The 26,373-nt window shown below is 45.8% G+C and overlaps 1 protein-coding gene across 2 annotated transcripts; it reads right to left on the reverse strand.

Moving 5' to 3' along the window:
• Positions 1-3,702: 3,702 nt before the first annotated feature.
• PLPPR3 (phospholipid phosphatase related 3) lies at positions 3,703-20,248 on the reverse strand. Of its 2 annotated transcripts, XM_058172003.1 has the most exons (7): positions 20,174-20,248; positions 18,246-18,431; positions 16,091-16,220; positions 12,753-12,948; positions 10,674-10,731; positions 7,235-7,408; positions 3,703-5,010 (listed from the first exon to the last, which is right to left on the reverse strand). In XM_058172003.1, exons 1-7 carry the CDS (start codon positions 20,246-20,248, stop codon positions 3,703-3,705), a joined length of 2,127 nt encoding a protein of 708 aa, XP_058027986.1. The 2 variants fall into 2 exon arrangements, with proteins under 2 accessions (XP_058027986.1, XP_058027996.1); XM_058172013.1 differs by lacking the exon at positions 7,235-7,408.
• Positions 20,249-26,373: the final 6,125 nt, after the last annotated feature.

Here is a 26,373-nt window from a genome sequence, read left to right on the forward strand (position 1 = left end):
TTTACCTGTCACAGTTGCTATGGAGATAAACTGAATTCCCTCAAGGCATCATCACACAAATGGAAAACATGAGCAAAATCCACAGGAAGATAGAAGCTGCCATCTTGGATCTTGGTTTGGGCCTACTCTTCTAGTGAGTCTCATGAAAAACAGAAGACCTATATCTGGAAGGGGGTGATTAGGCAAAGAAAACCCCACTGAATCCCACTAGCCCTCCTCCAGCATAGATTAATCCTGCTAAATGTATCTAGATATCAGGGCACCATCTTTCCTCATCCAGTTGTGGTTCTGTGATTGCAAGCCACTCTCAAAAGTGGTCTGTGTGAGAGACTATTTCAACATCTCAGTAACACTCAGCCTGAAATAAGCCCTCATTTGATTTGAATGTGATTAGATCCTTAAAATGCATTAAATACAGAAAGTTGGGACCCAAAATTCTATTTTGCATGAATAAACTCATTTTGCTCTAACAAGGGGCACTTTCCATTAAATACCTCCTGCAAGAAAAGTTTCCTCACTTTGTAAGATAGGCGGTTCTGCTGCTGAGCATTTCTTACTGTTAGGAAGTTTCTCTAATATTTAACTGATACCCACTCATTAGTTTTAGCATCCATGCTCACAAAACAATGGAGTAAAGGGTTGCCCTACAGTCTAGGGGTCAGCTTTTTAGGTATTGGACAACTGCTGTTTTACATTGTTTCCATCCCTGCTTTGAAGAAATCCTCACTCCATTCTCAAAACGATGAAGATGCAGTAAAACAGATCCAAAATTTCCCACTAAATTCTGTGAAATAACTATCGTTTTTGAGAAATGCCTCTTCAAAGGTAAATAGGGTCTAAAATTTCACGGCTGTCCAACACGGTTTATAGTTCTAACTTGATTGACAATCAGGGGCATTAGATCCTTCAGTTTAAGTGCCTGTTAAGTCTTTGTGCAAAGAATTCAGCCTCTTGACCAGTGTCTCTCAAACTTAGCAACATGAGGATAAGTGGACTTCAACTCCCAGAATTTTCCAGCCAGCATGGAGAATTTCGGGAGTTGGAAGTCCACCTATCTTCATATTACCAAGGTTGAGAAACATTCCTCTTGACAATTATACTTCAAGTTAAATATGTAAACTCTGTGACTATATTTAACATCTCTTGAAATCTCAGGTGCTATAGGATGGAGGAATGATCCTAAAATGGATACTGAATTCTGTGTATATTTCCCTCTGTCCCAAATAATTTTACACGTTTCTCTGTGGTTCTTTGAAGCTAAGCAGATATTGTAAGCTCAGTGGGCTTCAGAAAATACTCTTTGATAGTGATGGGCAGTATTCTTAAACTCACTCTCTAAGAGTTGTCTAATTCAGGGGTCTCCAACCTTGGTCCCTGTAACACTCGTGGATTTCAACTCCCAGAGTCCCTCAGCCAGCAAAGCTGGCTGAGGAACTCTGGGAGTTGAAGTCCACGAGTCTTAAAGGGACCAAGGTTGGAGACCCCTGGTCTAATTTATCATGACTGTACTTAGGGACTATTTCCACTGCCTGGTATATGACCTATTCTTGTGTATGACAGAAGGACAACTACAGCCAAATTACATTCTCCAAAATGCTTGTGACAACTGTTTTATTTACATCCCCTTCTCTCTTCACTTTCAAGCACTTTGATATTTACAGATTCCTAGTTTAGTCTGGAATGGAAAAAAAATCTCTCTCTAAAGCAGTGTTTCTCAAACTTGGCAACAGGCATAGACTTTGACTTCTGAGTGAGGAATGGTGAGCTAGCATGTCTCTGAGCAAGTGGAGATGACGTTGCAGTCATGACTGAGAGAATAGTGAGCAGACTGGTCTCATAGAACCTCTCTGAACATGGAGAGGACTCCGTGTAAGGAGATTGCTCACTTACGCTCCGGATGGCTCCTTCTCCTAAGAAGACTGCAGGATAGCAAGGTTGACTCAGCCTTCCATCCTACTGAGGTTGGTAAAATGAGGACGCACGCAGATTGTTGGGGGCAATATGTTGACTCTCTAAACCGCTTAGAGAGGGCTATAAAACACTGTGAAATGGTTTATAAGTCTAAATGCTGCTGCTATTGTTATAGCAGTTTTCTCCAAGTTTGAGCCCTCGGTGACAGGCTTAGGTCGTCACTAAGACAAATGGCAGAAAATTGCAGGACATTTGAATTACTCCAGGAAATATTGGATATGGATTATAAGGTGGAGATGACAGTAAAAGTGAAAATATATGTCTCTGGTCAAAGAAACCAACCATGTACTCTTTTTACTTCTAGCAATCCTGCATTCATTCAGATACTGTGTAAATAAATACAAATGATACGCCAAAAGAATGTCCTTACTGGTTTTACAAAAGGTTTGCTAAAGCTTCAAAGGAGCCTTTGAGATGGGAAAACTGAAGAAAGATGACACCCTACAACAGCATTTGAATTCAAGATGTTGAATTCAGTTGCTACAAGCAAAGGAATACAAAGTTGGTTTGTTTGACCAAGGTGAAACTAAAACATTTTTCTATAAAATTATGGGGACCCTTTATCAACTTTTTGTTATTACTAGGATTGAAGTGTTAATAATTTATGAATTTGAATGTGAGTAAGGGATCAGCTATGGAAAGAAAAGACACTTGCATATACCTTATAAGAGGTGAAGAATGACTGTTTGTACATGTGATGAACAATCAAAAATCACTTCTTTAAATATTTTCTCTTTTTTTCCCTCTCTCCTTTTTTTCTTCTTTTCTACATTTTCCTTTTCCTTTCTGGGTTTACTTTGTATTGTCTATTATTATTGTTTCTTTTTTAAAAAAAAAATCCATATATGTATATATATTTTTAAAAGGTATGACTTCAACTCCCAGAATTCATAGGGGTTGAAGTCCACCTATCTTCCCCATCTATTCAAAGATGAGGAATCCTGGAAATTGAAGCCCAGTATCTCAGGTTGCCAGGTTTGAGAAACACTGCTCCAAAACATCTCAGAACTTTTAGAGGTACATTCTCCCACCCCTTTGTCACACTTGACCCCATTTTTAGTACTACAACCTCCCCACACACATATAGGGATTCCGGGAGGTGGGGGCGGAGAGGGGGAATTTGATCTCAGGGTTCCCAAGCAAGGGCTCACCAAAGGACAGGTTTGGAAATCCAACCGTTCTGAAAGGCATCAGATTAGGAAAGGCTGGGTTATATATCCAACCGGCACTGCTGAGAAGGACACCCCAAATAAATCCAGACTGAATTGTTCCATTCTCACCTTCTCACTCTTGTTATCGTTACAATCACTAGTTAGAAATAATCTGTGATTATTTTAATACCACCCACGTTTGTGTTTTTGTTTGTTTGTAAGTCCTCCGGAAAATCCAGCCAAGGGTTCTTCGACCGCATCCACTCCTAGCACAGTAGAAGGTAAAATAATCCCAAAGGTGACTTGATCCAAACCTTCTGTTTAAAAAATTGTCTTCCATGTGAATCCTAGAAGTTTGGCCCATTCGGGAGACTCTCTACTTCACCATTATTGTTAATGTATATACAGTCCTTTGAATGACTGTGGCACCAGGTAAAAGAAACGGTTTTACCTCGGTTTTTGAATATAATCATTATGAAGTCCCACCATCTGAAATTCGAGGCGTGCTTGAAAAAAAAGTCACCATTTTAATCATAGTTTGGTCCAAGGTAAGGAGTGACCAGAGAGGTAGGTGATGGGATTATTCCTTAAATCCCCGGTTGGCTTGCATCTTCTTATAATAGTTTTCCGTCTCGTCTGCTTGCCCATCCTTTTCCCCCACCGTTAAGCTAGCTGGTTTTCTCCGCAGCGTGGATTCCCGACTGGAGGCTCCCAGGAGGCTTTCTCCTGGGCTGGTTTCTGCTGAAATCAATGATGCACTTCCTCCCAGACCCACTGACACATTGATGGTGGCCACACTGCCGTAACGGGCCTCCTCCTGTTCAATGTCGCTGACGGAGGAACCCGGTGAGACGCCGGCACTTTTGGCAGGCCGGAACCCATGGTAATCTTTGCTCATCTCGTTGAGCTCGTAAGCATCTTGACTATCCGAAGCTTTCTGGGTGGCCTTCCATTCCCAAGGGCCATTTCCAGAAGACAGATGTACAACTGGGTGGTGAGGGGCGTGAGCGTCGATGGTAACCACGCTAGAGCTGTCTCTTTCTGAGGGAGAGCAGTACTGTGAGGAGTCAGAGCTGGTGGAGGACGAAGATGTCTCTGAATGCTTGGGTGTCACCGACACCATCCCGGGTTGCTTGGACATGGCAATCACCTGCATGAGGCGCGGTGGGTTGGCCACCCGTTGGGCGGCCCCCTTCTCAGCCATCATCATCCACTTGGCCCTCACAGCTGAGCTGCTTTTGGGTGAAATATTAGCACCGGCGTTCGCTTGACTTTCCTCAGGGATGTGGACCAGTTGAGTGGCTCTGGGTCTTGGCTGGATGAGGACCCGAGGACCCATGGAGGCACGCTCAGCCGTTCGAGCCTGGACGGTGGGGTACAAGGAAGGTGGGATATGATCCTCCTCTTCTCCAGCCAAAGAATCTGAGGCAACCCGCCGCGCCACCTCTTCTGCCAAGGTCATTCCACGGCCTTCCACTGATTTCTGTTTCCATTCAGTGATCAGCTGTTTAGATCGGGAGGCATCCACCGGGACATGGATGGTCATATGGCGGCGAGCAGGGTCATCCATGGAGGGGGTGCTGACTCGTGGTAACGTGTTGCTGAAGGTCACCATGTTTTCTTTGCCCATAGGGCTCCGGGGTGCCAAAAGGTCCACGTCAACACTTGCCCGTTTCAAACTCCCCAGCGAGTTTTTCTCACGTGGCACTTGCCGGTTCATCCCTTCCAGCCGAGTCTGGGGGTTGAGCTCATCAGTGCTGACTGATTTGTTCTGGTGATAAACGGAGTCATGCCCACGTTGAGTCAGGGCTCGGAGAGCGTCCTTGGCTGGAGGGTGAGAGGGAGCCTTTTCTATTGGTGCCCGGAAGTTGCCCACTGCGTGATAAGCCTGTGTATAGCAAGGAACATGGGGTAAAGATCTGAAAAAGCTCAGAGATGAGTGGGAATAGATACTGTCCTGTTCCCTAGTTTTATATAAGTTAAACTTATTTGGTATAGCTCTCTGGGATTGTATGTTCTGACCCAGCCTTCGCAAGTAATGATAAGACCTTTACTCACGAGTAAAACAAACCCCTTTTTATAACCGGGCAGTAACAGTTTTTTATGCACATGGATAAACAAAAAAATCAAATGTAATCAGCCCCAACAAACCTGGATTTAGCCAAGAAATCTCAATTGCTTGCTGTATACTAGAAACGAACAGTTGTCTGCAACAACCGGCCACTCCCAAACCCCTCCTATTTATTTCCCAGCCAGGGAGGGGCTGACTATCATCTGCGCATGCCTCTCCCTGAGAGCCGGCTTATTGTTTTCCTTTGCTCTCCTCTCTTTTCCTCTCTGTACATATGCGCATCTGGGATGGGCCCCACCTGTCCCTTCCTCTCACTCAGCTCAGGCCCCGAAGACAGCTGCCTCTCCACCTGGGGGAGGATGGAAGGCTCCGGCTCTGTCTCTGATACTGTTTCCTTATCAGAGCCTTCCAAAGGCTCCGAAGCTGGCCCAGGCTCTCCCTCCACCTCCTACTCTTCTGACTCTGCAGCTAGCTCTGCTGGCAACCAATGGGCCACATATAGGAGGAGAGTCTAGGGGAGAGTTAAAAGAGGGATCAGCCTAGACTCCCTAAGCAGTCTAACTCCCCATGGACCCTTATCTAACTCCAAGTAGGTGCTAACCATTAGTTGAGAAGATTCCTGTGCTTTTTAGCAATAAATCAGTTTAATTGGACCTTCACTTATGGACCCTGGTCTTTCCTGCCTGACATTGTATTACTTAATAATGTGGGGCAAAAGAGAGATCTAATGGCTGGATACAGGTAGTCCTCTACTAACTTAAAGTTATAACAGATCTTGAAGAAGCTACTTTTGAAGTTTTAATGTCCTCCCATTTTGGGCACTTGGCTCTCATTTATGACCCTGAAGTCCTGTGACCGCAATTTATGACAGACAGGCACGATTGAGAGTGTTTTAACAAACTGCATCATTGTTTGGTTTGGTGGCAGCCTCAGATAGAAAGTCCATACAGAGAGTGGTAAGGACAGCTGAGAAGATTATAGGAAACTCGCTTCCTGTCATTCAGGATATTGCTTATAAGCACTATGTGCTTAGAGCTCAAATCATTGTTAGTGACCCACACAAACACACACACACACTTTAGGGCCTATTTCTGTTGCTCCCCTCTGGGAGGAGGTTTCTAAGTATTTCTAACAGGACTACCAGATTCTGTAACAGCTTTGTTCCCTATGTTATCCATCGGGTAAATTTGCAAGATTCGTTTTTCTCACCATGTAAATGTATACATCTGAATTAGATTGTGTTGTTTCTCTGTGTCATATGATATATGCATAATTTTGTATTATGTATGTATGTATGTATGTATATCATGTTTATGTAGTGTATATTGGAGGTGGTGGCCCTTTGAGAGCTGTACGCAATGGAATTTCATTTGAATGTATGCCAATTAGTGTACATTCAAAGTGACAATATAGTTATTATTCCATTCCATTCCATTCCATTCTCTACTACTTTTAGTAAACAGGTGCCCTGCTGTCGTGTCCCACTCCTCCGCTGACGGCTGGGTCCGGGAAATCCGAATCAGGCTTGCCTCTGCAGCTCTGCCCAAAGTCCTAGCAAAGTCCTCAGAGCAGGCAGGAGACCAGTAAGTGACTTCAGCAAGATAAGTTTGACTTTTGCCTGACTCAGAGACTGCCAGAAAGTAGATCCTTTATATAGGCCATGGGGTGTGGCTCCATGACTCAGCACTCATTAAGGCCTGCCCCTCCCTTCCCTCTGTAGCCTCCGCCTCTCCAATCTTCTGATGCGAGGGTCACACCAATCAGCTGTTGGTAATAAACCCTCCTCAGGCTCACCTGCTGTGGAGGAGGGGGAGGGGTCTAGCTGCTCCGTTTGCCTGGGCATGGAGTCAGGGCTCGGGCAGGGAGATTCTCCTTCTGCAGTTTGTGTGGGCATGGAGCCAGGACTGGGACCGGGAGGCATACATTCCTCAGTGTGCGGGAGCAGGTAAGAAGGCCCCGGCTGCTCTGAGGGCGGGCAAGACACAACACCTGCTGCTCCCTGCCCTTTCCTCCCATAGCACTTGGAAAGACAGGCACTTACCAAGTAAGCAGCAATGCCGGAACCAATCAAGAAGCCCACGTAAACATCAATAGGGTGGCTGCGGTACTGGGTGATCTGCGTCAAGCCACAGATGCCAGCTGCGATGGCGAAACCAAACACCAAGATTGGCTTGAGGAGCTTGGTGCTGTCTGAGATTATGGAGTTGAAATACATCTGTGGATGATAACGGAGACGGTCGTCTTTCCAGGGTAAACGAGACAGGAAACACCACTAGATGAATTGCTACTACTTTATTGTAATGCTACATAAACAGATTCTTGCAAGTCTGAAAGTACAAACTTCCCACCTGCCACTTCTAAATACTAGATCCATGAGGGGGCGGGGTGGTTTCTTCCTAAGTTTCTTTCTTTGACCGTTGAACAATTTGTGGGCTCCTGCCTTTGTTTCATTGTCTCCTAGGCAGCATCTCTCTCCCCTCTTCTTTCCCTAAGATCATCTATGCCAGTATCGGCAAACCTATGGCATGCATGCCGGAAGCGGGCAAGGGCCGTAATAGCTCAGGCTGTTAGAAGCCTGTTATTAGAACACAGCAGCCTGCAATTACTGCAGGTTCAAGCCCGGCCCGAGGTTGACTCAGCCTTCCATCCTTTATAAGGTAGGTAAAATGAGGACCCAGATTGTTGGGGGGGGCAATAAGTTGACTTTGTAAATATACAAATAGAAAGAGACTATTGCCTTATACACTGTAAGCCGCCCTGAGTCTTCGGAGAAGGGCGGGATATAAATGTAAATTAAAAAAAACAAAAACATCCCGAGAAGAATGTGTGGCCTTGCTGGCTCCTCTTCCACGTTCCTGTGATCACACACGCACCGGTCAGCTGGCCACTGCGCATGTGGGGGAGCAGTGGAACCCAGAAGAGCGGCGTTCCGGCACACATGCGGAGGCCGGCCCTTGACCTTGCATGGTTGACGTTGCACGCATGCACAATGGCCAGCTTTTCATCGGGCATGCTTCCATGCAGGTATCCGGGTGTTTGGGTGCTGGCTCGTGCATGTGCGATGGACCGCCACTCTTCCGGGTATCGGTTCTCCCGCGCGTGCGAGGGCCAGCAGAGCCGCTCATACCTCGCGGGATGGTTTCGCGTGTCACTTCCGGCATGCAGGCCGGCACACAGGAACGTCAAAGGTTCGCCATCACGGATCTATGCATTCCATTACAGAGACATTATATATAGCACCCCAGTCCCTTATTATCTAGAACTTTCCACTGGATTGTGATTGAGATAGTAATAGCCCAATCACACGGAGATGCTGAGCAGCGTATCAATATAATCAATTATGATCTTTTCACAACAATATGAAGTCACAGCTACCAATACTTTAGCTGGTGTTGGCCTTCATTTACATCACATTCTTCCCGAGAACCAAGGATGTGGCAGAATGGATGGATGACGGACAAACAAAAGAACCTAGGCCAGTGATGGCTATCCTTTTTGCCGTCACGTGCCAAAAGCGGGGGGGATAGTGTGCGTGCGTGCTCACACCCATAATTCAGTGCCCCCCACGCCCCACCCCTTGCATGCGTGCGTGACCCCTCCACGCTCCCCCAACTTTTGGTACGCAACGGCAAAAAGATTACTGGTGGGCCCGGTAGACCCGTTTTTCACCCTCCCCGGGCTCCAGAGGCTTTCTTGGAGCCTGGGGAGGGCGAAAATGGCCTTCCCCACCCTCCCCAGAGTCCCTCCGGAGGCCGGAAACAGCCTGTTTCCCGAATTCTGGTGGGCCCAGAAGGCCCGAAAATCAGCTGGCCGGTGCATGCATGTACACTGGAGCTGAGCTAGGGCAATGCTCGTGTGCCCACAGATATGGCTCCGTGTGCCACTTGTGGCACTCGTGCCATAGGTTCGCCATCATGGACCTAGGCTGTCATAATGTATTGGTGTAGTATATGTGCAGATCCAAGCAGAACGGCTTTTGTAACTGACAGATGGATGTTTTGTCAATGCCCAGATCTAAGTGTTATCTAAGGTTTTTTGGTATGGTACTCAGTGTACTGATAATTGCTGGTTTATACCATAATTTTTCACCTTTGATTTTTACGATCTTCTCCAATTCTTTGCTTTCTATTCAACACCCCGATTTTGCCACATCAATTATCCACACTTTCTTCTTTTGAACCACAGTTAGCTCAAACCTTGTAAGGTTGACTCAGTCTTCCCTCCGAGATCAGTAAAATGAGGACCCAGATTTTTGGGGGCAATAGGCTGACCCTGTAAACCGCTTCGAGAGGGCTGTAAAAGCACGATGAAGCAGTATAAAAGTCTAAGTCCTGTTGCTATTTGGAAATCGTACAAAAACCTGCCTTTTTTACTACTTTTTCAACTATACGTTCCTACCAGTTTTTCATTATCGACATGTAATAATTGTTACATTCCAGTGAGTCATTTTGGCAACACCGTTGTCTAGTTGCTTGCGGTCAGTTTGTGCTTCCGTCTTGCATAAGTTGAGTATACGATCCACTGTTTCTTCTGCTTCTTTGCACGATCTGAACTTCGAATCGTTTGGTGTGTTTTTTTCAGATCGAGCCGTGACACCATTAGTTTGAATCGCTTGCTCTTGAGCAATCGAAATCAAGCCTTCAGTTTCTTTCCGTTCCAAGTGTAAGCCATTTCCAGGTTTTATCTTTATCCAGTTTCCCTTCAATAATCTCCTTTTCCTCCCCCTCCTCCCCCTTTCTCTTTCAAAAGGACTTTTTCAAACTGGTATCCTGCAGATTCCTGTAAAACCCCAAGCAGGTGGGTTTCGGTCCCTTCCCTGCTCCCATTTTTGCTAATGGGAAACATAGTTGGACGCTCAGCTCTGAGCTCCAGACAATGCTAGGGCTGTGCACAAAATCATGGGGTGATTTTGACTATAGAGATTCTCAATCATCCAGGTCACAGATGGCCCAAAAATGCTTTTTTCAAAAGGCATTGGGCGTCATTTTTCCTTGAAGACGTTTCACTTCTCATCCAAGAAGCTTCTTCTGTTCTGACTGAATGGCAGAGAATGGAAGAATTTACATTCCTTGCGATCACCTGGTCGTTAGCACTCTTTCTGGGAGTCATTGAGGCCACTTGGAGGTTTATCTGTGCCCTCAGGATCACCTGAATATTGATTTTTGGGTGATTTTTTTTTTCAATGACATGTTGAGGCAGGGGCAAACGGGAAGCATTCTGTTGCAGTATCAAAGGGGGAAAAAAATGAAATTTCATTTCATTAGGTTTAAATGTAATTAGAGTTCATTGCAGTTAATATGATTATGCCCCAGTATGTCTTTAATAACCTTCTCTTTCTGTTGCATTAAAAACATAATTGCATCTCAGCTATTGGAGGCTTTGTCGGTCTTAAATAGCACTTCTCTATTCTACGACAGGCAGGATTCTTTATGAGCCTGACTTTTTTTTCCCCGGTATTGACATTAACAAGTGAAACTCACGGATACGTAGACGGCAGCAAATGCAGACAGGGTGGCATGCTGAGAAGGGAACGTTTTCCTGGAAGGGAGAAAGACATTATACAAACATCCATGATCCATTTGCTGTCAGGAGACCTTAATTTCACAACACACTGACAAGTTCATCCAGAACGGCACTGAGGAAGAAGGGCATTTCTTAAAACTTTCTGCTTTCCAGACCCCTTCCCAATTTTAAAAATTATGGTGGACTCTAAAAAAAGCTTTTGTTGATATGGGTTATATTTAGTGATATTCATCGTGTTAAAAATTAAAACTGACACATTCACAGAATATATACGAAATCATGTAAAAAATAGCAACGTTAAACCCGTTCAGGTAGTTTGTTCTGACCCAAGCTTCCCAAGAGCATGAAGCAGATTCCTTGCCCTGACAAAAACCCCTTTTTATTAAATTACTGTGAATTCCTCTCATTCACATCCAGCGAAGTCTTTTAAGGGAGAATTTACAGTCACAGACCTTATCTGGCTTGGAGAGCTGCCAGGATGATATCTTCAAAACTTGGCAAGGAGTCTCTGAGAGTCATGAACCAATTAAGCAAACTAATTGTCTCCTGCAAACTCCACTCCCCTTTCGCTCCTCTTTATTCCCTATGGAAGGGGCCATTCACCGTCCACCTGTGGCTTTACTGCTGAGTCGACCCTTAGCTATTCCCTTCTCCTGGCAGCTCTGCGCATGCACACACTGGGAACAGGCTCCAGCTATTCTTCTGCCGCACTGATGTCCGACTCCGAAGGCAGCTGACAACTGTCAAGACGACCCTGGCCCCATCTCTGCCTCCAATGCAGAGCACTCCTCACAGCCTTTCCCAGACTCCAGGACTGGCCCATGTTCCTCCCCAATCTCCTCACTCTCTGAGTCTGCCACCGCACAGACTTTGAGGTATGACGGCTATTGGGACTGGGATCGTCCCTAAGTGATACAGCCATAAAGCATAATGTCATGTGACTGCATCGCTTAGCGGCAGAAATTGAGGCAATTCCTGTTGTCATAACCCCAAGACATGCGGGTCATTAAGTGGGAAGTTAAAAGCAAACGGAAAAACGGGTACAATCAAGCTACATATGTCTGGCTTTATAAGTACAGCAGAATGAGACAGTGAATCTATAGGTAGCAAAATAGATTATTATTGTGCTACTGGCACTCAGTCATAATAATAATAATTAACCAACTATGTAAGCAGAAACTAGTATACATGTAGTCCTTGATTTACAACAGTTCATTTAGTGACCGTTCAAAGTTACAATGGCATTGAAAGAAGTGACTTATGACCATTTTCACAGTTACGATCTTTGCAGCATCTCCAGGAACATGTCATCAAAATTCAGATGCTCAGCAACTGATTCATATTTATGACGATTGCAGGGATCATGCGTTCACTTTTTGCGACCTTCTGACAAGCAAAGTCAATGAGGAAGCTAGATTCACTTAACGACCAGGTTACTAACTTATCAATTGAAGTGATTCACTTAAGAACTGAGGCAAAAAGATTAAAAAATGGAGCAAAATTCACTTAACAAATGTCTCATTTAACAAGAGAAATTTTGGGCTCTGTTGTGGTTGTAAGTTGAGGAGTACCTGTATAAGGGACTAAATGCTAGTTTCCTGTTGCAAAAAAATGTTTATTTAAGAAAGGAATCTTAACTAGGAGCATTAACATATATTTTTAATATCTTAGTACCTCTTATCGCTTGGATGTTGGCTAAACCTGGCTTTAAAAAGGTGCAAGAAAGAAGCACAATGCAATTTTAACAGTAAATTTTCAAATGACTGTCAGATTCTCCCCAAAAATTGACCCACATTTTCTAACGAACTGTGGCTGACAATATTGTTGTGATAGCAACAGATCCACTGAGATAAGTTTGAATGAATGACACGTATTCATTTATTAAATTTATATGCCGACCATCAGGCTATCCAGAGTGACTCTGGGAGGAATATAAAGGGAAGTTATAACAATTTTTAATTAGAAATAACCAGACTGTACATGATAGCAAAGGTTAGTTTCCAGAGAAGATGTAAAACAACGGTAGATAGACTCACCTGGCTGACAGAATGGCATGCTGGTCTTGCCCTGAGCAGATATCTTGAGTGATGTAAGGGTTGGACTCACAGGAGATAGCCAAGAGTGTGTAGTTGGGCTTACAGACAGTCAAGAAGAAAGGGGCGTGGTATCCTGTGGCTAATTGGATGACATCAGTCACCAGGGCTGTGGCACAGAGGCCAAACACATGGACACCTGAAGGGGGGAGCAAATTCAGGTAAGGTTAGGACCTGGGAGTCACTAGTGGAATGAATGAAAGGACAAGAATAAGGAGGGATCCTTTGGTACATACCATGCAAAAGAGACAATCAACAAGCCCCAAAAAGGGAACAAAAAGATCAAAATATTTCCCCCACCAGCAATCAGCATCTAGATAAGCTGAGATTAACATCAAACTAACAATCAAGAGGTAAACAATAACCCAGTCAAGGAACTGCCAAAGAAGCTAACAGTAAACAGCCCAACCACAGAATCTCCAAGATCACCAACACCTGACAGGCCAACCCACTAGAATATTGGTGTCAAACTCAAGGATGCTTAGATCTGGCCCGTGGAGCTGCCCTGGAAACAGTGAAGGACCACCCCATGGTGCCTCTGCCAGCAAAAACGTGCTGGCAGAAGGTTGCAGGAAGCCATCGCAGCTGAAAACGGAGCTCGGGAGCCCACTTTCGCTGGCACTCGGGCCGCCACAGGCGCCCCCTGTCGTGTCCCACTCCTCCGCTGACGGCCGGGTCAGGGAAATCCGAATCAGGCTTGCCTCTGCAGCTCTGCCCAAAGTCCTAGCAAAGTCCTCAGAGCAGGCAGGAGACCAGAAAGTGACTTCAGCAAGATAAGTTCGACTTTGCCTGACTCAGAGACTGCCAGAAAGCAGATCCTTTATATAGGCCATGGGGTGTGGCTCCATGACTCAGCACTCATTAAGGCCTGCCCCTCCCTTCCTTCTGTTGCCTCCGCCTATCCAATCTTCTGATGCGAGGGTCACTCCAATCAGCTGTTGTTGGAAGTAAACTTTCTTCAGGCTCACATGCTGTGGAGGAGAGGGAGGGGTCTAGCTGCTCCGTTTGCCTGGGCATGGAGCCAGGGCTGGGGCCGGGGGATGCTCCCTCCTCTGCAGCTTGTCTGGGCATAGAGCCAGGACTGGGGCCGGGAGGCATACATTCCTCCGTGTTCGGGAGCAGATAAGCAGACCCCGGCTGTGGTGAGGGCGGACAAGACACAACACCCCCTGACATGAGTGATGTCAAGCTGCCCATCACCACCACCCTGTCCAACACCCCCACCCCCACCCCCTCCCAAGGTCAAACACAGCCCTGATGCAGCCCTCAATGAAATTGAGTTTGACACCCCTGCACTAGAATGTAAACCCCGCTCCCTGCTAGCAGTGATGATGTTACCTAGTTGAGGCAATGAAGCGTCTGCAAGAAAACAGCCAAGCTCAGAGAGCACCAAGGACCCCCTCCCTTCCAACCCTGAGCTACAAATATTCTCTTCTGTTGGTACAAAGAGTAACCTTGAGCATATGAAGGTTTATTCTTAGTTTTCAAAGGGTAAGGTAAAGGTAAAAGTTCCTCTCGCACATATGTGCTAGTTGTTCCTGACTCTAGGGGGCGGTGCTCATCTCCGTGTCAAAGCCGAAGAGCCAGCGCTGTCCGAAGATGCCTCCGTGGTCATGTGGCCGGCATGACTAAATGCCAAAGGTGCACAGAATGCTGTAACCTTCCCACCAAAGGTGGTCCCTATTTTTCTACCTGCATTTTTTACGAGCTTTCAAACTGCTAGGTTGGCAGAAGCTGGGACAAGTAACGGCAGCTCACCCCATTACACGGCACTAGGGATTCGAACCGCTGAACTGCTGACCTTTCGATCGACATGCTCAGCGTCTCAGCCACTGAGTCACAGCTTTGCCAATTACCGTACCCTTGGTGGAGAAAGCAGAAGGATGCTTTGACCAAGGGCACCTTGCAGCCTCCACTCCAAAAACAGGAGCTGTCTGCCAGACCCTCATCGCACAAAGTGAAGGATGGCAGTTTTCTAGCAAGGTTTCTTCTTTCTTACAAGGAAACTCTTCTAAATTTTAAGGCCAATCTTTTTTTTTTTTTAAAGGGGAGGGGCAAATTTAGTCCAGTGGACTAGAAATGAAAAATAAAAGAGAAAAGTGATGGAGGGGAATGATCTACTGGAATTTTGTTCAAAAAAGTGCTTTACTGATGACCGAATCATTAATGAAATAATTGATTTGATGATCAAAAAAATAGGGAATCTTAATCCGACTGAAAAAAGAACCCACTGCTTTTCTATGACAACAAGCAAAACAGGTGTTTTTGCAATCAATGCTGATTCTTTGTATTCATTTTCTATTTTTTTTATTTTTTTAAAATTTGGAATCTGCTGGGGAAAAAAAACCTTTGTAGTCCAACACTTTGTCTCTCAGACTCAGGGATGCAGCTAGTCCTCCATGTATGGACATTCTCTTAACAACCGTTCAAAGTTACAAGAGCACTGAAAGAGGCGGCTTACAATCTGTCCTCACACTCATGACCATTGCAACGGCCCCACAGGCGTGTAGTCAAAATTTGAGCACTTGGCAATCGGTATGTATTTATGATAATCGCAGCATCTTGGCATCACGTGATTTCTTTTTATCGCCTTCCTAGGAGGCTTCTGACAAGCAATCAATGGGGGGGGGGAGATGGATTCACTTAATGACTGCATGATTCAATTAGCAGGCACAGCAAAAAGGTTGCTCAATCAGGCGTAGGATTTCCAGTCCCAATCACGGTTTACCTGAGGATTATCTATAAATAGTTGAGGGAGGGCCTATGTTAGGGGTGTCAAATTCAAGGCCCAGAGGCCAGGTTGGCCCGTGGGGTGCTTAAATCTGTCCCGCAGGGCCATCCTGGAAAAAGTGAAGGACCAGCCCATGGTGCCTCTGCCAGCAAAAACAGGCTGGCGAGCTCCGTTTTTGGCTGTGATGGCCTCCTGCAACCCTTTGCCAGCGAAAATGGAGCTCGGGAGGGCTGCCCATGGCCCTCCCGAGTTCCGTTTTCGTTGGCAGAGGGTTGCAGGAGGCCGTCGCAGCCAAAAACAGAGCTCACCAGCCCGTTTTCGCTGGCAAATGCTTGGGCCGCCACAGGCGCCCCTGACACGAGTGATGTCAAGTTGGCCACGCCCACCCCAGCCACTCCCACTCCGCACCCCGAGGCCAAACACAACCCTGATGCGGCCCTCAATGGAATTGAGTTTGACATCCCTGGCCTAGATGTCCGCTTCAACAGCGTGGTTGTGGCAGCATTAGGGCATTCGATTCCAAAAAGAGGAAGGGTGCAAATAGGCTTACCTACAAATCGGACCGTCCTGCGGAGAAAAGAGTTGAAATTGCAACCGCCGGCGTTTATGCTGCCTTCAGTATTGCTACGGCCCTTCATCTTTGACTGCAAGCAATACACGATGCCTTCGCCCACCATGATCTGCCAAGCAAAGCAGCAGCGTCAGGCGCCAGCTCCTTCTTTCCATCTCCCTGCCCTGGACTCTCTCTCTCTCTCTCTCTATTTGAGGATGGACTTAATTCCTAGAATTCCCCAGTCAGCATGATGAATTAGATGGGCCCATGGACGCCCTCAATCCCGGGTTGCCTATTTCATCTGAACTGCTGCGCAACCCTCTTTTTGCAACCCTCTTTTCTGATCTTTAGGATCTGCCTGGGGGCTTCTCCTGGTGGACCAAATGGGCTTTCTGACCAACAATCCAACTCGGAGGGCCAAATTAGATAGAAAAACTAAGCAGAGCACTCTTGATTTCAAGCCCATTGGGTGAGCATCTGCTGGTCACTGTTGGAAACGGTGGGATTAATAGGGTTTTGGGAATCGATCCAGCAGAATTCATATGCCACCTTCCTCCAGCCAGCTCTCTACCAGATGCCTTGGGTCTTTAACTCCCAGATGGTGACTAGGAATTGTAGTCCCAAACCATGTGGAAGGTCCCTGCTGGAGTAGGTTGCCAGGTGAGGGAACTGTATGTGGGGGGGAAAGATAACTGTTAATGTGAGAAAGTAGGACTTCGATCAAAAAGGTTCAGAGCAGGGGTGAAATCCAGCAGGTTCTGACAGGTTCTGAAGAACTGGTAGCGGAAATTTTGAGCAGTTCGGAAAACTGAGAAATACCACCTCTGGCTGGCCCCAGAGTGGGGTGGGAATGGAGATTTAGCAATATCCTTTCCCAGGAGTGAGGACGGAATGGGGATTTTACAGTATCCTTCTCCTGCCACGCCCACCAAGCCACACCACACCCACCAAGCCACGCCGACAGAACTGATAGTAAAAAAAAATTGGATTTCACCACTGGTTCAGAGGCCATCTTGAATCCCTTCCTCCAGTGTAGACACTCCAGAGAACTTGACATTTTGGATACGAGTTTTCCAATGAGCAAACAGGATGAAATGTCTGAACCGAGAGCCAGTGTGGAATACAGGTTAAGGTGCTTAGAGCAGTGTTTCTCAATCTTGGCAACTTTAAGATGTGTGGACCATCTCCCAGAATTCTCCAGTCAACATGCTTGCTGGAGAATTATGGGAGTTCTTAGAATTCTTAACATTCTCACACATCTTAAAATTGCCAAGGTTGAGCAATTCTGCGCTAGACTAAAACCAGGATACTATGAGTTGTATTCCTCCCTGAAACATGGAAGTCAACCTTTGGACTAGTCCCACCCTCTCAATCTAGCCCACCCCGCATTGTAGGTGTGCAAAACACAGGAAAAGAGAGCATTATGTACACTATCTTGAGTTGTACAAGATAAAACCAGGTTACAAATCCAATACATACAAGAAGAGTAGACGAATGTACCATGGCCCAAGGACCAGTTTGGTGCAGTGGGTAAGGTGCTAGCCTAGAAGCCAGGAGACTGTGAGTTCTAGTCCCCACCTTAGGCATGAAAACCGGCTGCATGACTTTAAATCAATCCCCAGGAGACTGTGAGCTCTACAGAGTTATGCATCAAAGCTGGCTGAGTAACCTTGGCCTACTCACCCTTACAGATTCTTACAGAGTTGGAAGGGACCTTGTAGGTCATCTAGTCCAACCCCCCCCCCCCGCCCAAGCAGGAGACCCTACACCATTTCTGACAGATGGCAGTCCAGTCTCTTCTTGAAAGCCTCCAGTCATGAAGCTCCCACAACTTCCGAAGGTAACTTCTGTTCCATTGGCTGATTGTTCTTACTGTCAGAACATTTCTCCTTTATTTCCAGGTTGAATCTCACCTTGGTCGGTTTCCATCCATTATTCCTTGTCTGGCCTTCGGGTGCCTTGGAAAATAGCTTGACCCCCTTCCACTCTGTGGCAGCCCCTCAAATATTGGAACATGCTCTCTCAGTCCAACCCACCTCACAGGGTTGTTGTTGTTGAGAAAATATGAGGAAGGAGTATTAGGCACGTTCCCCACCTTGAGTTATTTATGCAAATAATAAAGGCAGGATGCAAACCCACAGACGATACTCACAGAAGCTGCAGGAGCTGCAAACGCCAGGCTTAGCAGCATCAGCAAAGGAATCATTTCTTCATTGCTTTCCACGTACGGCATGGAAAGGGCTCGGTCGTAACACTGGAAGCCCACCTTGGCTGGCCTGAAGAGGTCTGTCAGCTCCAGGAAGTAGAGAGTCACGATGGAGGAAGCGACGATGGGCAACTGCAGGCCGGAAGTAAGCAAAGAGATTGAACCAGGGCAAAGGGTGGGAAAAGCAAGTCTGCGCTAATGAGCCACCACCTCTGGGAGCCAAAGAGAAATGGGGGAGGGGGGGGTCAACATTCACTCTTAAACTAGGATGCCCAGCTTAAACCTTTGAGCCATCTGATCCTCCATCTTCTGCCAGTTCTTGAGTCAGAAGATGGTGGCAGTGGTGAAATCCAAATTTTTTTACTACCAGTTCTGTGGGCATGGCTTGGTGAGCGTGGTGTGGCTTGGTGGGCTTGGCAGGGAAAGGATACTGCAAAATCTCCATTCCCTCTCCACCCCTGGGAGAAGGATATTGCAAAATTCCCATTCCCACCCCACTCCTGGGGGAAGGATATTGCAAAATCTCCATTTCCACCCCACTCCCTGGGGAAGGATATTGCAAAATCCCCATTACCTCCCCACTCCTAGGGGAAGGATATTGCAAAATCTCCATTCCCTCCCCACTCCTGGGAGAAGGATATTGCAAAATCCCCATTCCCCCCCCCACTCCTGGGGGAAGGATATTGCAAAATCCCCATTCCCTCCCCACTCCTGGGGGAAGGATACTGCAAAATCACCATTCCCACCCCACTCCTGGGGGAAGGATACTGCAAAATCTCCATTCGCTCCACACTCCTGGGAGAAATATATTGCAAAATCCCGATTCCCACCCCACTCCTGGGGGAAGGATACTGCAAAATCCCCATTCCCACCCCCACTCCTGGGGGAAGGATATTGCAAAATCACCATTCCCTCCCTACTCCTGGGGAAGGATATTGCAAAATCCCATTCCACCCCACTCCTGGGGAAGGATATTGCAAAATCCCCATTCCCACCCCACTCCTGGGGAAGGATATTGCAAAATCCCATTCCCACCCCACTCTGTGGCCAGCCAGAGGTGGTATTTGCGGTTCTCTGAACTACTCAAAATTTCCACTACCAGTTCTCCAGAACCTGTCAGAACCTGCTGGATTTCACCCTGGGAGAAGGATATTGCAAAATTCCCATTCCCACCCCACTCCTGGGGAAGGATATTGCAAAATCTCCATTTCCACCCCACTCCCTGGGGAAGGATATTGCAAAATCCCCATTACCTCCCCACTCCTAGGGGAAGGATATTGCAAAATCTCCATTCCCTCCCCACTCCTGGGAGAAGGATATTGCAAAATCCCCATTCCCCCCCCCACTCCTGGGGGAAGGATATTGCAAAATCCCCATTCCCTCCCCACTCCTGGGGGAAGGATACTGCAAAATCACCATTCCCACCCCACTCCTGGGGGAAGGATACTGCAAAATCTCCATTCGCTCCACACTCCTGGGAGAAATATATTGCAAAATCCCGATTCCCACCCCACTCCTGGGGGAAGGATACTGCAAAATCCCCATTCCCACCCCCACTCCTGGGGGAAGGATATTGCAAAATCACCATTCCCTCCCTACTCCTGGGGGAAGGATATTGCAAAATCCCCATTCCCACCCCACTCCTGGGGGAAGGATATTGCAAAATCCCCATTCCCACCCCACTCCTGGGGGAAGGATATTGCAAAATCCCCATTCCCACCCCACTCTGTGGCCAGCCAGAGGTGGTATTTGCCGGTTCTCTGAACTACTCAAAATTTCCACTACCAGTTCTCCAGAACCTGTCAGAACCTGCTGGATTTCACCCCTGGGTTGTGGATAAGGAAACCATTATTATTATTATTTTTAGTCCTTACCTCGACAAAGTAGAAGCAGGGAAGAAGCGTCATGCTGTCTTTGGGAGCCTTTGCCTTGTCCTTAGCAGAGATCATGGTGTCAGCAGTGGGATTTATAGGAACGGATGGGCAGGGCGTGGGAACGAAAGCCCCAGCTCAGCTTCTGCTAGGAGACAAGATATATAGCTATAGATAGATGGAAGAAAAGGCTACAATGGGAGGTGACAGAACTAGAAGTAGGATTCTACAAAGGCCCAAACCAACATACTATATTATCCTCCTGCCCTACAACGCCTTCCTACAGATCCTCAATTTTTATCCGCAAGAGGCTCTGTGTTTGCATTTGTTGTAGTTTGCAAGGTAGGTAGAGGAAGGGAAAATGTCTTTGAAGTTACCCTGTGTTTAACACACAAAATCATCTATTGCAACGTCCTTCCTGTTAAAGACTACTTCAGCTTCAATCGCAATAATACAAGAGCAAACAATAGATTCAAACTTAATGTTAACCGCTTCAATCTTGATTGCAGAAAATATGACTTCTGTAACAGAGTTGTTAACGCTTGGAACTCACTACCTGACTCTGTGGTCTCTTCCCCAAAACCCAAAATCTTCAACCAAAAACTGTCCACTATTGACCTCACCCCATTCCTAAGAGGACTATAAGGGGCATGCATAAGAGTACAAAAGTGCCTACCATTCCTGTCCTATTGTTCCCTTTCATTATATCAAATTAATACTTTTGCTTATATATATACATATTTTAGCCTATATTTTATACATATTTTAGCCTATATATGTTTATATAACATAACATAACATAACATAACATAACATAACATAACATAACATAACATAACATAACATAACATAACATAACATAACATAACATAACATAACATAACATCAGAGTTGGAAGGGACCTTGGAGGCCTTCTAGTCCAACCCCCTGCCCAGGCAGGAAACCCTACACCATCTCAGTCAGATGGTTATCCAACATTTTCTGATGTGTTGTTGTTTTTATGTCAATGTTTATTTATTTATTTTTATTTATTTATTTGTTTATATTTCTATATCGCCCTTCTCCCGAAGGACTCAGGGCGGTTTACAGCCATATTAAAACAATTTTTACAAACACTAAAATGATTTAAAATGAAATATTTAAATTTAGGCTGATTCCTTAAAACCCATTTAAAATTTCCAATTAAAACTATCAGGCCAGTCCTGCACGATGAAACAGCCATGTTTTCAGCTCGCGTCGGAAAGTCCGGAGATCAGGGAGTTGGCGAATACCAGGTGGTAATTCGTTCCAGAGGGTTGGGGCCCCCACAGAGAAGGCCCTCCCCCTGGGGGTCGCCAGCCGACATTGTCTAGCCGTCGGCACTCCGAGGAGGCCCACTCTGTGGGAGCGCACTGGTCGCTGGGAGGCCATCGGTCGCAGTAGGTGGTCCCGTAAATAGCCAGGTCCCATGCCATGAAGCGCTTTAAAGGTGGTAACCAATACCTTGAATTGCACCCGGAAGATCACCGGAAGCCAGTGCAGCCTACACAGGAGTAGTGGTATATGGGAGCCTCGATTAGCTCCCTCTATCACCCGCGCGGCTGCATTCTGGACCAGCTGAAGCCTCTGGGTGCTCTTCAAGGGGAGCCCCATGTAGAGAGCATTACAGTAGTCCAGATGGGAGGTAACAAGGGCATGGGTGACTGTGCATAGGGCATCCCGGTCTAAGAAGGGACACAATTGGCGAATCAGGCGGACCTGATAGAAAGCTCCTCTGGCGACGGCCGTCGTTTGCGTATACTGTTGTGACAAAAAAAAAAGTTTCTAAGGAGCAGGGACAAGCATTTAGAATAGAATAGAATAGAATAGAATAGAATAGAATAGAATAGAATAGAATTTTTATTGGCCAAGTGTGATTGGACACACAAGGAATTTGTCTTGGTGCATATGCTCTCAGTGTACATAAAAAAAAAGATACGTTCATCAAGGTACAACATTTACAGCACAATTGATGGTCAATATATCAATATAAATCATAAGGATTGCCAGCAACAAGTTATAGTCATACAGTCAAAAGTGGAAAGAGATTGGTGATGGGAACTATGAGATGATTAATAGTAGTGCAGATTCAGTAAATAGTTTGACAGTGTTGATGGAATTATTTGTTTAGCAGAGTGATGGCCTTCGGGGAAAAACTGTTCTTGTGTCTAGTTGTTCTGGTGTGCAGTCCTCTATAGCGTCATTTTGAGGGTAGGAGTTGAAACAGTTTATGTCCAGGATGCGAGGGGTCTGTAAATATTTTCCCCTCGCATATGGGGGGAAATGTCCATAAAGTTAAGATAACGATTGCAATTGAAGCCCTGCTGATCTTTTTTACAGGTGCTGTTCAAAGGATGCACATACACAGGTAGTCGAGCTATGACCATAATTAAGCCCCACGGTCATAAGCAATGGTTGGAAAGAGTGGCCTAGTGGCCTAGTGGTGAAGATGCTCAACTCCCACTTGGAAGGTTGAGAGTTCAATCCTAGGTTGTAGCAAATGTTTCTCTCTCTGGACGCAAAGAAAAAATATCTGTTGTGAACTTTGCGTGGCATCAGGAAGGGCATCTGGCTAATAAATGCAGGATAAGAGGTATGAGTGTAGAACTTTGAAACTGGGTCACAAGTCCCTTTTTTTGGAGTCTGTCGTAAGTCAAGGACTGCCCATAAAAGGAGTAAGGAAGAAGAAGTTCTATCATATGGCTGTCATCTTGACTTTAACAGAATAACAAAGTTGGAAGGGACCTTGGAGGTCTTCTAGTCCAACCTCTTGCTCAAGTAGGAAGCTCTATACCAGGGGTGTCCAAACTTGGTCCCTTTAAGACTTTTGGACTTCAACTTCCAGAGTCCCTCAGCCAGCAAAGCTGGCTGAGGAACTCTGGGAGTTGAAGTCCAAAAGTCTTAAAGGGACCAAGTTTGGACACCCCTGCTCTATACCATTTCAGACAAAAGTTGTCCAATGCCTTCTTAAAAACCTCTAGGGTTGGAGCACCCACAACTTCTGGAGGCAAGTCATTCCACTGATTAATTGTTCACACTGTTATGAAATTTGTCCTTAGTTCTTGGTTGGTTCTCTCTTTGACTAGTTTCCATCTATTGCTTTTTGTCCTACCTTCAAGAGGCTGACTCCCTCTTCTTTGTGGCAGCCCCTCAAATATTGGAACAGTGCTATCGTATCACCCCTAGTCCTTCTTTTCATTAAGCTAGACATTCCCAATAGCTCAAACTGTTCTTCTTCGTATGTTTTATCCTCCAGTCCCCTAATCATCTTTGTTGCTCTTCTCTGCTCGTTTTTTGATTCCCTCTGCTCTAAACATTCTTGTGGGCAGGAATTTTTGGAAATGAGTTTTCCAAACACCAACCATGCTGGTTTCAAATCCTGGCACCCATAGATTGCATCTACAAGCCACATGGTTTTCATGTGTTGTTTTGCCACTGGCAGATTGGACAAGAAACATAAACTCTACTCATTGGACAAAACCCAAATGTTGATTTGCAAGCACATTCCATAACCATCTCTCCTTATATATTAGAAGATCCCCTTGCTCCTGTTAAGATGTGGCATGAAGATGGGGTATTAGTGGATAAGGGATTAGTGCATTATCCTACACACCTCCTTTCTGGCGTCCAGATCCCCAAGAGGCAAGAAGTCCAACGGACCAACAAAGCTGGCTGCATGCCAAGTCTGATCACCATTGTCCCATCTGATTTGGGATTATTATTTATTCCAACCTTCTACAGGTAGTCCTCAATTTACATACATTCATTTAGTGACCATCCGAAGTTATAATGGCACTGGAAAAAGTTGTTTTTGACCACATCTTACATATCGCAGCATCTCCATTATCCTGTGATCAAAATTCAGCCACTTGGCAACCAGAATTTATGCATTATATTGCAGCGTCCCGGGGTCACATGATTGCCATTTGCAACCTTCCTAGCCCACTTTTGACAAACAAAGTCAATAGGGGAAGCTGGATTTGCTTAACAACCACATGATTCACTTAAGAACCGTGGGAGAAAAAGTCATAAAATCAGGTGCGACTCACTCAACAACCCCCTTGCTTAACAACAGAAATTCTCGACCCAATTGTGGTCGTAATCAAGGACTCCCTGTACATGCGGTGTCCCCTAGAGCAATTGGACTACAGTTCCTATCACACATAGTGCCACTTTTCTGGAATAATGACCATAGTTTGACAGAGGAACAGGTGGGCCGAGAGCGCGCTACTCTATTCGGCAGTAGCAATTCTAGCAATTCTCCAAGAGAGAATCTTTATGATCCTCCAGTCTGAAATCTTGCTTAGCTGGAGGATTTTTTAGGATCTGGTGCAGCCAAACCATGTGTCGGAGCCCCAAGCCGCGATCTCGCCAAAGCTTTAGGGAGAAATCTTCATTTGAATTCATCCTTGAAAAGTTTAGTTACAGCATAATAGGAATAACATACGCTTCATATACATAGAATACGAATGAAACAGATGTTGGTCATGTCTGTTTCTCTACAGAAATGAATGTTGAATCATCAGTGAAAGATTGAAGATTCGGAAAGTGACCAGTGATACATATTCTTGTTTGGGGGGAAAAAATCAGTCTCCACCCATCCCGAATCTTAGATGAAACTTGGTGAGACAAGAAAGCAGTCCACCGACTCTTGATTTCCTTTTTAATTATTTATGTTAACCCGGCAGAGTTTCAATTGATGTTTAGTTATGGGGCACACGAGACAGTAGACATGATTCAGTCTTCCATGCTCGCCTCTGTAAAATATTGCCAATTTTCCTCTAGGGCCAATGCAAAGACAAGGGAAGCAGCTCCCACACTAAAAATGATCCATAACAACGTTTGGAGGAAGAGAACGACGTGGGCAGAATCTCTAATTTTAGTGTCTCTAATATTGACATTTTGTTTGCAACAGGAGCCGCTGGACAAAGAAAGGCTGAGCCATGTGCACTGTTCCTACCACCTGTACTCACTGATATATTGCTTCTATACATGCAGGATCCATTTAACCATCACAGCTGATGGATCACGCTGGACTGCCCTGCATTTGCTCTGTCCGGTGTCTTTTGAAAAACTTTAACCAAAAAAACAAAACCAAAAAAAAAAAAGGCAGCAAAAGCATGCCTGCCATGTACCGTAGAAACAAGTTCCAAGGCATAGGATTTCCAAATTTGTGTGCGGGTGTGGGTGTGGGTGTGTGTTGGCAGCTGTTTAAATAAAAAAAAAAAACAGCAAGTGGTCAAGCAAAGATGTTTCCCACATCGGTTAAATGCCCTTCCTTCTCTTCCTGTCTCCCTCCACCCCTCGTCTGCCTTTGAGTGGCAACTGTTGAGAGGATCAATGAATGATTGATGGTCTTGACATTCCATCACGCTGAAATAAGAGGGTGGTTTTCAAATCATTCCCTCTGCCCCCCAAAATTAACCAGAATGCTACATGGGGCCAGATAAAACAGGCATGAAAAAATGGAAGCGTGCTCCGTTCTGCCGTCTCCAGATGAATTCTCCGAAAGGCTCCGAGCCTCCAGAAACATGGCTGTTGCTAGGGGTTAATGGAACGTCCCACAGCAGAGACAATTGTGAAGTGGGGGCGCATGCCTCCTTTTTTATTTTTATTTTTTTCCCCCCGGGATGCTCTCAAGTCGCCAGAAGCATCACCAAATTCAAGTCCAACCCTTTGTCTGTAAGTGAGGCGCAGAACCCAAGGAGCACCCAGGGTGGGGAAACGTGCAATGGCAGTTGGATAAAGGAAAAGAGAGAGGAGGGGAAAGGAAGAATGAATGAATGAATGAAAGAAAGAAAGAAGGCATGAATGAATGAAACATACCTGCCCAACATCTGCGATGCACCCCCCCGACTGGGAAACAGGAGGAGTGGAGGGGGGGGGTGTTTCCCCGGCTTGGACCCCTTCCCCAATCTTCTCACCTTTCTGGTTGCTGGAGGGGGCAGAGTAGCATTTTCCCCATGCCCTTCTCTGCTTGAATGATTGAGGAGGGGGCGTTCATTAAAAGAGGAGCTGCCTTAAAGGTTAGTTCGCCCACCACTTCTCTCTTTGGAGAAGAGCAAATCCAGCAGTTTTAACAAAAAAGAAAGAAAACACCAAGGGAGAGAGAGGAAAGGAAGAATGAATGAATGAATGAATGAAAGAAAGAAGGCATGAATGAATGAAACATACCTGCCCAACAT

Source organism: Ahaetulla prasina, chromosome 1, assembly GCF_028640845.1.
Source record: "Ahaetulla prasina isolate Xishuangbanna chromosome 1, ASM2864084v1, whole genome shotgun sequence".
NCBI lineage: Eukaryota > Metazoa > Chordata > Lepidosauria > Squamata > Colubridae > Ahaetulla > Ahaetulla prasina.

What these genes read in the sequence shown, in the direction of transcription:
- PLPPR3 (XM_058172003.1), bottom strand. Translation starts at nt 20,248, where the DNA reads ATGATCTCTGCTAAGGACAAGGCAAAGGCTCCCAAAGACAGCATGACG. An exon ending in CCTGCTTCTACTTTGTCGAG is followed by an intron (nt 18,432 to 20,173) that starts GTAAGGACTAAA and finishes TCCGGCCTGCAG; the next exon opens with TTGCCCATCGTCGCTTCCTC. An exon ending in CATGCCATTCTGTCAGCCAG is followed by an intron (nt 10,732 to 12,752) that starts GTGAGTCTATCT and finishes TCTCCCTTCCAG; the next exon opens with GAAAACGTTCCCTTCTCAGC.